The sequence below is a fragment of the Neodiprion pinetum genome, chromosome 5 (genome assembly GCF_021155775.2).
Source record: "Neodiprion pinetum isolate iyNeoPine1 chromosome 5, iyNeoPine1.2, whole genome shotgun sequence".
Taxonomy (NCBI): domain Eukaryota; kingdom Metazoa; phylum Arthropoda; class Insecta; order Hymenoptera; family Diprionidae; genus Neodiprion; species Neodiprion pinetum.
This window is the reverse complement of record NC_060236.1, coordinates 7,578,420-7,590,467: the sequence shown is the minus strand read 5'-3', so window position 1 is coordinate 7,590,467 and position 12,048 is coordinate 7,578,420. Positions and strand designations below refer to the sequence as shown.

Sequence of the window (12,048 nt, the reverse complement as noted above, 5' to 3'; positions counted from 1 at the left end):
TCCCAAGGGGTATTTTCAACGCGAGTGGATATGGATGGTATTATATTAAATGCGTGTATTACATTGTCGTGCAGCGTATAATATACGCGTATAAACTTTGCGCTACCATAAAGCGTCGTTCGTAAGAATTCTTAGGCGGTAGATCACCTGAACTTATAGACCAGAGTTCACGCTTTTAACCCCGTTCGACAAGCCTTTGACGTTTCGTGCCTAAGCGGAGTGGACTTTGTTACAACAAGCCATTTTTTCTCACCCTCCTCTGACTTTTCACCTCAGTTTTTTCCATTTCCGGTTCGATTGCGTTTGTAATACGTGTAAAAGGTTATAGGCCATGCATACGTTCGGTTATTTCGCAGGTGTTATATTATTTATTGGGGTTTTTATTTCTCCTTTTAAATAACTTAACCAAGGTCTGCCATTTCGGACGGACGGGATTTCATTGGGCGCCATTGCTGGGCTGGAGGATCTTCTGAGTCGTATTTCTGGCGAGCATAAATATTCCATATATTGCTGGTCCTGCTGCCAAACGAGAATTCTTGGAATTTTCTCGATGTATAACTACGCGGGGGGAAATCTATACACGTCAAATGTCTCCCTTTCAATTTGCCAACGCTCTCGCCTCGTACCTTCAACTCGAGGTTTTGCAATTGTTCCCTCACATTCTTTACTCCCTTCGCCGTCCTTTGATCTTTCGGGTCACTTCGAGGATCTGTACAGTCTGGAAAAATAGTCTCCGATTTCTTGTGATTCCAGGTACGTAAGAAAAAAAGGTACGAAAATTGTCGTTGCCGAAGTCGAACAGATTGTATTTCGTTGAAAAAATATATCCTCCCCGATCGAGTGGCGTGTAATTTGAGACAGACGAATGACGGTAACCAAAGGGACTCTATAATTATCGTTTTTCGAGCAATTACTGCATTGTTAGGTATACCATTTTCATCAAAGAGCAATTAATACATTGTTAGGTATACCATTTTCATCAAAGAGCAATTAATACATTGTTAGGTATACCGTTTTTCATCAAAGCGCAACGCGTCTGCAGCAATCTCGGTTAATCAAACCTCAAGCTTGTTTCGAATCACGTCAAGTGAATCGTTCCTATCTCTGGAGTCTGAAATCACCGTAACATTGTGACAAATAATCGCATTCGCAAAGAAAGTGAGCCATGTGATAGAAAAAAATTGGCTAGTAATAAGCACGATTTTGACACAAAAGAAACGAAACGTTGTTGCGACGCTTTCAAATTTTTATTTTTACTAGATTTCCACTCGTTCTCTTTAGTTGTTTCAAATAACTCGTCAGACCGACGGATGCCTGCAGAGACTCGAACTGAAACGAAAAGCTCGAACAACCAGGCTGCTCTTAAAATTAGCGGATACCTACTTCGTTTCGCTTATCAAGGAACTGGAAGGCGAAAAAAAATCCGGGGTAAAACCAGGATCGAGGAAGCGATTAAGCGTTTGACACACAGGCAGAAATGACACGCACGCATGAATAGCGAAGGACGAGAAATTCACCCCGGCGGGACGGGCGAAACTCGCTCGCACGACTTTTGACGCTATCTGCAAAAAGAGGGAGGAAAAGTTTGCGTTTTACTTTGACCACGGCGCCACGGGGCTGCTGCAGATTGTGGGAAAACACGCATTTACCCTAAACAGCATAAAAGCGGGTCCTGCACTCCACGTGGGCCTGGCTCGCGTGCCAACGTGCACTGTACGTGCGTTTTAACACCCACGAAGCCCCCCGCGGGCAGCTTCCGGGATCCCTGTATGGCTGATAAACCACGTATAAAGGCTTCGGAGCTCATAAACTATGCCCTCCCTGAACCCGCCCCGGATTTGTTAAGCTTTGCAAGTTTTCACCCTACGAAATTCTCACAATTCAAATGCAGGTGGCGTATTTCTAACGACGATTTTTTAAATCCCACCAGCTCGCGTTCTTCCAGAGTCTTGTTAAGAATTTTTCAGAAAAATGTTGCTTCGCAGGCGTGTTCCGTGCAATAAGGCGTGATCACTTCGGGGATGAAAGTATTTCGGAATCATGCATCTTCTTTTTTTACGTTCCTCTTATTTACCGCGGTTTAAATACGCGCCGAAGATTGTGCCGAAGTTGAAAATAGACATTCTCGAATATCTCGTTATTATTTAATCGGGAAACAGGGTTTTCGCCATTTTAATTATTCACGTATCAGCCCTTCTACTCTTTTCGCACGCATAATACTTCCGAGTCGAAAAGTCTCCCAACGTGGTACGCGCGGTGGTTCGCGGACAGGTGTTGAAAAATTCATGAAAATTTGTCCGAGGAGAAATGAGGACATCTCGGAGATTTTCTGTGCGACAATACTCCCTCACTTCTCGCTTTTCTCTGCATCGGGTCGAGTTCGTGGTGTTTCCCAATTTTTTTTTTTTTTTTTTCTCTTTTACCACTTATAATTCACGTGAGCTGGGACAGCATCAGGAACGAACAAACATTTCGAGGTGTATTTACCTCCTCGGCTGGACCCTTTGTTGAAATTATTTGCAGTTTTATTATACAAAGTGTTTCGGAGTAATCACCGCAGTATGTTGGGTTGCCTACCACTGAGAGGAACAAATATCGGTAAAACAGACCTACGGAGTCCTAATCCCTTAAGTCAAGTCGAGTTACACAATCACTTTAACGCAACTCTGGAACGCGATCACTGAACGCTTCGGCATAAGTCATAAACAAAGAAACAAACGTTCGGCAAAATCCATACAACTTAACAACACGGGCAGTTCGAGCTCGTCCGCGAGGACTTTAAACTTGCTACCTGCCGATAACTACGTAAATCTGTATTACCGATAATTGTTTTCTTTAACGGTAGGCAACCCAACACACCGCGGCACTTGCTCGAAAACAGCCTGTACATGCATGCGTTGCAGGCACGGTTTAAGACATCAGCGAAAGTTAACAAAGAGCGACTGGGATTTCTTGCCGATTCCTCTACTTTTCCCTCCCATCGTTGGAACGTTTATTTTCAGGACGATTAACGGTTTTAATCCCGAGGGAAATTGTTGCGAATTGTTGCCCGTCTCCGCGACGCGGACCAGGTTTCTCATTGTCAGCCGCAGCGATCCTCCACCTTCCCGTTTCCCGTTTCCCAATTTCGAATGTCTTCTCTATTCACCGGCGCTGGCTATTCCCGGAGACGGGAAACGGCGAACGTTTTCCTCGTTGCGACGCCGACTAATTCTGCAGCAGAGAATCTGAGAGACTTTCGCCCCGTCCGGAACAGACGCCATTTGCTACCCGGCGACTTCTTCCGCTCGAGATTTCTTCCCCAATACTTTCCGTCCCCTCGTCTCGGGACTCCCGTGCGAACTCTCACCTGCAATTAGCAAGTTTTTCTCTCTTTTCTTCTTGCAAAAAAAAGATATTCTCGGGACCGGTGAGAAAGAATCAACCGCTTCCCAGAGGGAATTACTGTATACAGACGGTGGTTCGGGTTTGATGCGAGAAATTCGAAAATCACCTAAAGGGGACCGAGGGAAAAACTTTCTGGAAGAACGATTCATCCTGGGAGCTTTGCGCTATATAATCGACTCACGTATATAATTAGCCCGCGGGATGTTGCGGGATAGTTTTTGAAAGGCGAATGAGGATAGGCGCGATTGTTTCGCAGCCAATCAGCAATTTTCCTGTTTTCGCGTTTCCGGGCAGCTCGGCTTTACGACGCCGGAAAGGGGACGAGATTATCTCTGGAATTGTTGAAACAACCAGACGAGCCCGACGTCGAAACGCTAAGATTCCTATCTTCCGGCTGCCATGCTTGAAAAGACTCGAATTTGTCCTACTTTCGCGAATAGACTCGCCAATTTTATCCGCCAGCGACTGCGGCGCTGCACGTTTCTTGTATACGTATATACCTATAACAACGTAGGTCTTCCACCGTTTCCGGCGAACCTTGTACAACTGACTATCTCTCTCCCTCTCCTCTCCATCCTATATCCACCTACAATCAGCCCGGGCTGAGAGTATCTCTATTATACACATAATTCCATAGGGCGGTGAATCTCCGTCATACTCCTCCACCTCTATCTCTCCGATTCTTTATGTCCGCCATTATGCCCCATGTAATATACTAAATTAATTAACGTGAGTATTCATTTCGGCCTCTTTCAAATGAAGAAAGGCCATGAAAAAAAATTATCATCGTCAAGTATCTTCCTGCCGGATAGCAGTTATACATATACGCAAAACGTTAGTCAATAACCAGCTCTTGGAGCCGAGACGCAATCTTTTGTCCAAATACCGTGAATAAATATTCACAGACCCTATACCGTCATTCAATTTCAGAAATATCGGGACAACTCCGCCGTGTGAAATCCGGTTTTTGAGGGGCCTCGGAAAACGTGTTTTCGAACAAGTATTATTATCTCGTCAACCTGGCGCTGATGCGATCTGCATGAAATATTTATTCCCGCCGCTCCCGTGGTTCACGAATTTCCTCTTAGCCTGTTTCAACACGATTCGTGTGTTGTTCAATTTGAAAAATAGCTACCTCAACGTATAAGGTGTCGAGGCTGTTTAAAATTTCGGCATCACATTGCTTCGCAAATATTTAACCAATTTCAACGATATTTTCCGCATTTCTCAGAGGCTCCTCTTTCCCAGCATCGACAATATCGCGACATTTTTTCTACGACGCGACATGTTTGCCGCCAAGTGTTTTGACAAAAACGTCGGCATACGAAGACACGGCTGCGACAAGCTTCTGATATCTAATTCCGCTTCACAAGAAAAAAAACAAAAAAAAAAGTATACAAAAAAAAATCAGCAGTAACTTAGATTGGAAATAGTCTCAGAAATCTAGAGGATGGAAACCACATCGTCAGCGAGTGCATCGGAAGGTGCTGAAAACAATTAAGAAACATTGGGTATAATTTGTAAACTCATCGAAGGTGAAAATTTGGTTGATACATAAAAATATCTCGATTGATTCATCGTTAGCCATTCTCTTCCATTGATCCATTTACAACATTATCTAGTTATATTATCCTAGTGAAATTTCTCCGCCTTCCTTTGTTGCCTCGAAGATGTGGACTTGGAATATTAGCTTTACGACTTAGCAAACTGAAGTTTTAAACTTTTTGCCTAGAGAAGTGTCGCTGTTTCGGAATTAGCCTGCAACGAACGGGAACTGCAGTCTATAGATATATATATATATATATATGAGATTTTTGAGGTGTTATAAAAAGCGTCTATCAACTTGAAGACCCGTTCGTGAACTGCAAATTTTCGATCATCGAATTTGTCTAGAGCCATTTCCATCCAATCGTAGGTATGTACCAAGGAGCGTCCCGGAGCTATAATACGGGCGTAACAAATTCGGCGTGTATTCATAGCGGTCAAAATGGTATTTTGGCAGTGGGTCAGGCCTCGGGTAGAAATGGAAGCCCTTCGCCTCGAGCCCTTCCGTCTATTGGCCAAAGCCTCTGTCGGTAACGAGGGTTAGGCGAAAAAAAAAAAATTGAAGAGCAAGAAAAGTGCGGTAGGCCGAGGAATTCGGCCGGGTTTTTTTTCCCCAGTAAATCTGAAGCCAGAGGTTGTGAGAGGTAAAACGGACAGAGAGTGTCGAACCGAAACTGGCAGCCCAAATCATTCGGTCGGTCAGTAAGTCAGTCAGTTTCGGAACAAAGCTAACAAGCAGCCCCCTTCTTAAGAGTGAACCAATCAATATGAGAGATGAGAGCGCCCGACTGGATGCCTACAAGTCGGCGGCGCCGCGACGCGACGCCGGGCGTCACGATGTCCGCATCGACGATCCCGCCCCGTTTCGCAGCGATCCACACGGGGATAACGGCGGCGGTTGAGCAAGGGCATGGACCCTGAGAGTGGAGAGGGAAGTAGTCGTGGGGAGTTCGAAATTGGTCCGCGAGAGGCGCGGCGGTCGTCGCTAGTGCCGCCATCTCGCGATTACGGCGATAGGCGGCGTTCGGTCGACCGTTGACTGCTGGCTCTCCCAGTCAATACTCGAGTCAGCTGCAATGCCAGGAGCGATTAACCTGAAAGTGGAGATTTCTCGCGGAGCTCGAATGACGTTTGAATTTTTGGGAAGGGGGCATCGAATCTGCGCATGCGCTCCGCGGTCAGTCAGCCTGGTTACGTAACCACGTGACATCGGTGCTCGCGTTCAGGGGCGTAGGAATTAAAATTAAACCGGATCTAACCGGAGCGCAATGAACAATTCCTCGGATATATCAGTCGCGCTGATCCGATTGTGGACTCGTAAAAGACTTGACAGCGTGAGACGAGAGCGAGGCGGATTGTGTCGAAGCGTTTTAAAAATCTAGGGAAAATCTAGGGACAAAGCGAAGATCGGAAGATCGGCTACGCCCCTGCGGCGATCAGCGGCCGAGAGAGCGCGGCGCTGCTATCGCTAGTAGCAGAAGACGGTCGCCATTTTGTAAGGGGTTTGATCGTTGCTGTCCGCCAGGGAGCAGTGAATATAAATCGAAGAGATCCGTGTGTATGTTTTACGTTGGCTTGAAATCTAGTCATACGTACGTAGTGTTACGTTTCCGTTTACCGATGGTGATCTAGCGGTGATAAGAAAAAAAAAAAATCTCCGGGCGATAGATAACGTACGAGCGTATCTCTACCGTGGGAAGAGACGAACGAGAAGCAAGCGTAGTGAGAGTTTAAACGTCGAAGGTGAGAGATAGAGAGGCGCAAACCCGAGGCGCTCCCCGGATTTCCAACTATACGTATCGTACCTAACAGGCGTGTGCAGAAAAACTCATTGCTAACGACTACGAGAAGAAGGAAACCCACGGACATGGAGATGGAAAGACAGGCTGGTTTTCTGCTCGCTTTGCTATTTTTAGCCAATTTTCTGACGATCGGAGCAGGTGAGTTTTACCAACCAATAACGCTTTAAAACCCTCTTTTGCACACATTCTAGGAAAGCCGCGGCGCTGGGCGGGGGGGGGGGGGGGTGTTATTTATAATCTCCGCCGATGTGTTATCTACGGAGTTTTTGTTCGCGGCATCGAGGTGTGTGTGTGTGTGACGGCGGGTGGAGGCGTTGGGGGGGGGGGGGATGTGGCGAGTCGATTCGTTTTTTTCACCCCATCCACCCCCACCGGCCCTCTGTTCGCCGATCGGTTCGCTTATTACATTTCTTATTATGAAATAAATATGTAACATATTATCTCTCGAGTATGGTATACCATGTATTACATTTTACACCGCTAATTCAACCAGGTTCGAATCATTTTCCGATGGCTCTGATTTCGGGTTGACTGGTGTAAGAAAGGAAAAGAAAAAAAGAAAAAAAAAAACAGCAAATATTTTTCACATCAACTGTACAATAGATGTATGAATTATACGTATACACATATCTCTCCCCGCATACGCATCCAAGCAAGCAAAATCATCCGTTCTGCGTATTTATTATCCATCGCTATATTTGACATTGCTTAGGTGTTGACGTATCCACATATACATCACTTTGTATCATCTGACATTTCGTACGTTTATCCCCCCGGTGCATACATTCACATACGCACACTATACATGTAACATATCTATAGGTGTAAATCTATATTTTCTCTAACCGCATCGATTGTTATCGATTATCGACGAGGCTGAACTTCTAGGAACGTTAACATAACGAAACATACGCCAAAAAAAAAAAATGCATTATTGGGCTATCTTAGGAAGACTCTCAATGATTTGCCTTTAGAAATCGCGAGCATGTTTTGTTAGTTCATTATTCTTTTTTTTGTTTTTTCTTACGACTAATTAAATCCCATTGTCAGACAATCACGAAGCTGCGAACTAACGATTTTTTCTGAACGTGCATCGTTGCAGTGACGTTGCTTCGAACTTGAAACTCGTAATTTACGATTATCTGTCTGCGATTGTACAGACTAACGTGTCCATAGTTTTGCCGATAAGAAAGATATGAGAAAACATCACCGATGATGTCCGACACGCATTAGTCGTTACATTCTCGTTCTCTGTTTCTCTTCGATCTATCTGTTTATTCACTTATTCATTTCTCTTTTCCATCGTCGTTTTTTTTTTTTTTTATCTTTATTTTTTGTCGCTGCCGCTATTAGACGGGTAATTTACACACGTGTAACGGTTATCGGTACATAAATATATATATCATTGATTCTTCCGTTACGTTTCCTACACCACATATCGCGCATCGTCTTCATAGCGCAACATTATTATTCTCCTTTACGTCAATCGCATATTTTTTCACTCGCATTTATTTCGCCAATCGCTGAATCGCTTGCGCTGCTCTCGAGTTGTCTTTAATTAAATTTCATCCTCTGTTCCACCTCTCCCTCTCCATGTTCCAAACAATTTTTACCTTGTTATACAAACACGCTCAGACTTACGCAAACATATATCTATATGTGTGTGTGTGTGTGTGTGTTTGTTTGCGTGTGTATAAATGTATGATTTATTTGTGTTCGGCGATACCTCGCTGTCGTGTGTGCGTATCGATTACTCGTCGCGTTACGCACACCCCGCATTCCTTGTTATTTTCATGCATGTGTACAGTGTGTATAATATGTAAGAGAAAATGTGTGACTAAACCTGATTCCACGCATAAATATACGTACGGTACATATGTACATGTAAATACGAGCGGAGTGACGATCATCGTATCATCACGCTGCACACGCGTAAGTGTCGTTAATTGAAACTTTGAACCTCGCTTCTTCTTTGTCGCGGTAAAATTTACCGGATTAACTTATGCGTGCATGTATTTCGTACGTCTATTATATACACACACACACACATATGCATAAGTGTTAACAGAAGTAAACGTGGGTTTTTCGTACGAATTTACACCCGCGTTGCGACTAATTGAACTTTTTTCTTTATCCGAAAAGGCTTGTTTCCGATATGCAGAGAGAAATAACGAGGAAACGGTCGAGAATCAATGTTGTACGTCTAAATTTCACAGGGAATGATGAAATTTGTGTGAACATTTGAACGTCGCTGTTATTCATCTTATTGCTTCGATTCTTTTGCTCCAGTTTTTTTAATACTTATCATCGTTAATCGACCGTTTCGACGATATGTTACTGACACGTGTTATAAGTTATGCCACCATTTGTAAATATTAAAAATATAAGGGAATTATCATTTTCCACGCTGTTTAACGATTATTATTCATCGGCTTTTCTCACTTTGAATAACGACGCATAGGCTTCTTTGGCAGTGGTTATAAACATATAATTCCATGTAGGCTTACTGTACTGTAATTAAATGTAACGCATAATATTATATAGCTACGCAAGTAGGCATACATATGTATAGATTAACCGCATAATACAATTATCGGTTATATCAAGATAAATGTGGTTGAAAAATTATCGTGCGATTTCTTTGCTTTGTTGTACTCGGCGTTTCTATAAAATTATATTTCAAATTTAAAGTGAATTAATTATTAGGTACATAATGCGAGATTGGCAACAGAAAGAAAAAAATTTCACGCTCGCAAACTTTTAATAACAATGTTTATTAATTATATATATAAATAATTCACTCGCGTTGATATTATTTATTATGTTCTTGTAACTGAGCTTCGTGGCGTAAATCGACGTTTTTTTTTAAGTCAAGTTTATACTTGATGTTTTATATCTTACAAGATTCTTCTGTCTCTCTCTCTACGTGCATACGGTAGAGAAAATAAATATAAAAAAAATATAAAAAAAAAAAAAAAAAACTCACGGTCTATCCAACGCGCAGTATTATCTTTTCAACTTCGGCGTGGGAAATTTATCGAATTTGAATGTGGAAAAGAAGATTTACCTTATAAACCCCCTCGGTTCGCGACAAAGAAAAAAAAAAAAAAAAAAAATATTGAATTCTTCGGTATATAAATAACGCGCGACGAAAGATTTTGAAGAGAAAAATTTCATCTCTCAAACTTGTGTTATGTATATATATATATACACAATCGTACACACGTTATACGCACATACGTGCAGAGATCCTTGCAAGGATTTTTAAAGGAATGAAAAATAGAAATATGAATAAATCGAAATATAGGTAGACACGTACATCGTCTCGTTGACGACGTTTGCGACCTTCTTCTTTTCTCGTATCAACGGAGTGATCGTAAAGAAGATCACCTTGTGTAAACACGTGTGAAAATAAAATAAAACGCCGTGTCACGCGTTTCGTTGGCTGTACGATATTCTCGACTTCGTCGTCGTCGTCGAGACGTCGAAACACGCGGCAAACGAACAATTGCAATGGTGAAAAACGATCGTTGTCGTCAGTGGAAAAAAAAAAAAAAAAAATACGATGCAAAACGCGAAAATCTTCTACTCGAACAACACAAATTTAATTATTTTCACTTCGTTATTTCGCTTTTTTTTTTTTTTTTTTTTTTTTTTTTTTTTTTTTTTTTTTTTTTTTTATATCATCATCATGTTATATGTTTTTCTCTTTTTTTCCTCTCGAATCTTCTCACGGTAGCATATATTATTTATTATTCAAGGGATGAAAAGATTATGATATGGATGTATAATATCAATCAACAACAGAGTACGTTGATAATTATTTCACGAGTGACGAGGCTCGTTATCTTCGTCGTCGTTGTTTCTGCAATCTTTATTGTTAACTCACGGTATCACTTTTTTTCTTTTTTCGTTTTTTTTTTTTATTATCTTCCATGTATCTATGTATACGATGTCTCCACTTTTGTTCTATTATAAACATCCACTGGATTTTCTTTTTTTTTATTTTCTTCTGTTTCTCATTTTAATTCGTTATCGCCTGTCCGTGGCTCGCTTTTGTTGGCCAATGGTGACGTAGGAGAGCGATAATTACGACGAAGCAACAAAAGAAGGAAAATAAAACAATAATTATACCGATAATAACAGTTGTTATAAATTAGGAAATATTTTGATTCACGGTTTAAATATTCCATCTCGTATAATACCGTACGTTTAACACTTTGAGGCAACAAGATGGTGTTCTATAGTTTTTGGAATCGCTGATAGCGAATATGAAATCGAATTTAAAAAATTCAGGAACGCGGATCGAACATGACGAACGAAAATTTGAAATTTCATCGAATCCGGTAAAAAAAATTTTATGCAGGTGTTTTCGGGATCGATGATTGGATTCGCCATGCTGAATTTTCAAACTCTGATTTCAGATTCGCAATCAGCGACCCGAAAAATCCATGGACAGATTTTTTTTCTCCGGATTCGATCGAAATGAAATTTTTAGGTTCGTAATCGGTGACGCAAAATACTTGTAATTTATGTAAAATCTTAATCTTGAAAAAAATTTTCTAAAGATACAAAAAAATAGGTATAAAATAGTTGGCGGGAATACTTTTACAGCACTATGAATCAAAGGGTCAAGTCGAACTACTTACGCAGATTCCGGACGTTACTCCGACTGGTGAGAACCATTCACGGTTTTATTTTCGACGTGCCGTCTCACGCGTTTGGCTTGGCATATGTAATGACGTTATAGTCGTCGATGACGTTCTCCGAGCTTACCTGGTTAGCAAGCAATAAGATTTTTTTTTTCAAAGCACGATACGACGCGACGCTTGATGAATAAGAATCATCAAACGAGCCGAGGAATGCGTTGAAAGAAGTTCGCCTCGGAATTTCACGAATTTTCTTTAATTTTTTAGCAGATCAAAAACCGTACTGAAAGTTGTCGATTTTTTTCTTTTTTTTTTTTTTCTTTTTACATACAATAACTATAATATAATCGTCGAGAGAAATATATTACCGATGCAGTTTCACCGCGTATATCACGTTACGGTTCTAGTATTTGCATAAGCCATGGGACTTCTCCTTTATCCTTGCATAACCTTTCCCGCAAAGTAAGTTTAAACTTTGCCGAATATATGTTGCGAAATTCTACTCTGCTGCACGTATCGTAGACTTTTCCGCATAGCTATACGTGCATAAGTGTGATAAGTATATAAGTATACATGGAACATTCACCATAAGTCGTAAAAACGCGTATATATGTATTTTATCTACGAAGGAATTCCAAAGTTTTGAAAATTTATCGTCACAGTTC

General features: G+C 41.5%; 1 protein-coding gene and 1 long non-coding RNA gene across 5 annotated transcripts in view; both read left to right on the top strand.

Annotated features, from left to right (window-relative positions):
- Window positions 1-6,405: 6,405 nt before the first annotated feature.
- The window catches only part of Bsg (immunoglobulin domain-containing protein Bsg), a 43,397-nt gene continuing 37,754 nt past the window's right edge, over window positions 6,406-12,048 (top strand). Inside the window, exons 1-2 of one of the 4 annotated variants that reach the window (XM_046627466.2) lie at window positions 6,408-6,675; window positions 6,745-6,872. In XM_046627466.2, the coding sequence (XP_046483422.1) occupies window positions 6,800-6,872 (73 nt within the window). In that variant the 5' untranslated portion in view covers window positions 6,408-6,675; window positions 6,745-6,799. Of the gene's footprint in view, window positions 6,873-12,048 lie in introns of all 4 variants that reach the window. The other 3 variants (XM_069136405.1, XM_046627468.2, XM_046627469.2) reach the window with 3 other exon arrangements.
- On the top strand, window positions 7,012-7,363 carry LOC138191019 (uncharacterized). The gene is made up of 2 exons (XR_011177247.1): window positions 7,012-7,127; window positions 7,228-7,363. It is a non-coding gene; the product is annotated as an uncharacterized lncRNA (long non-coding RNA).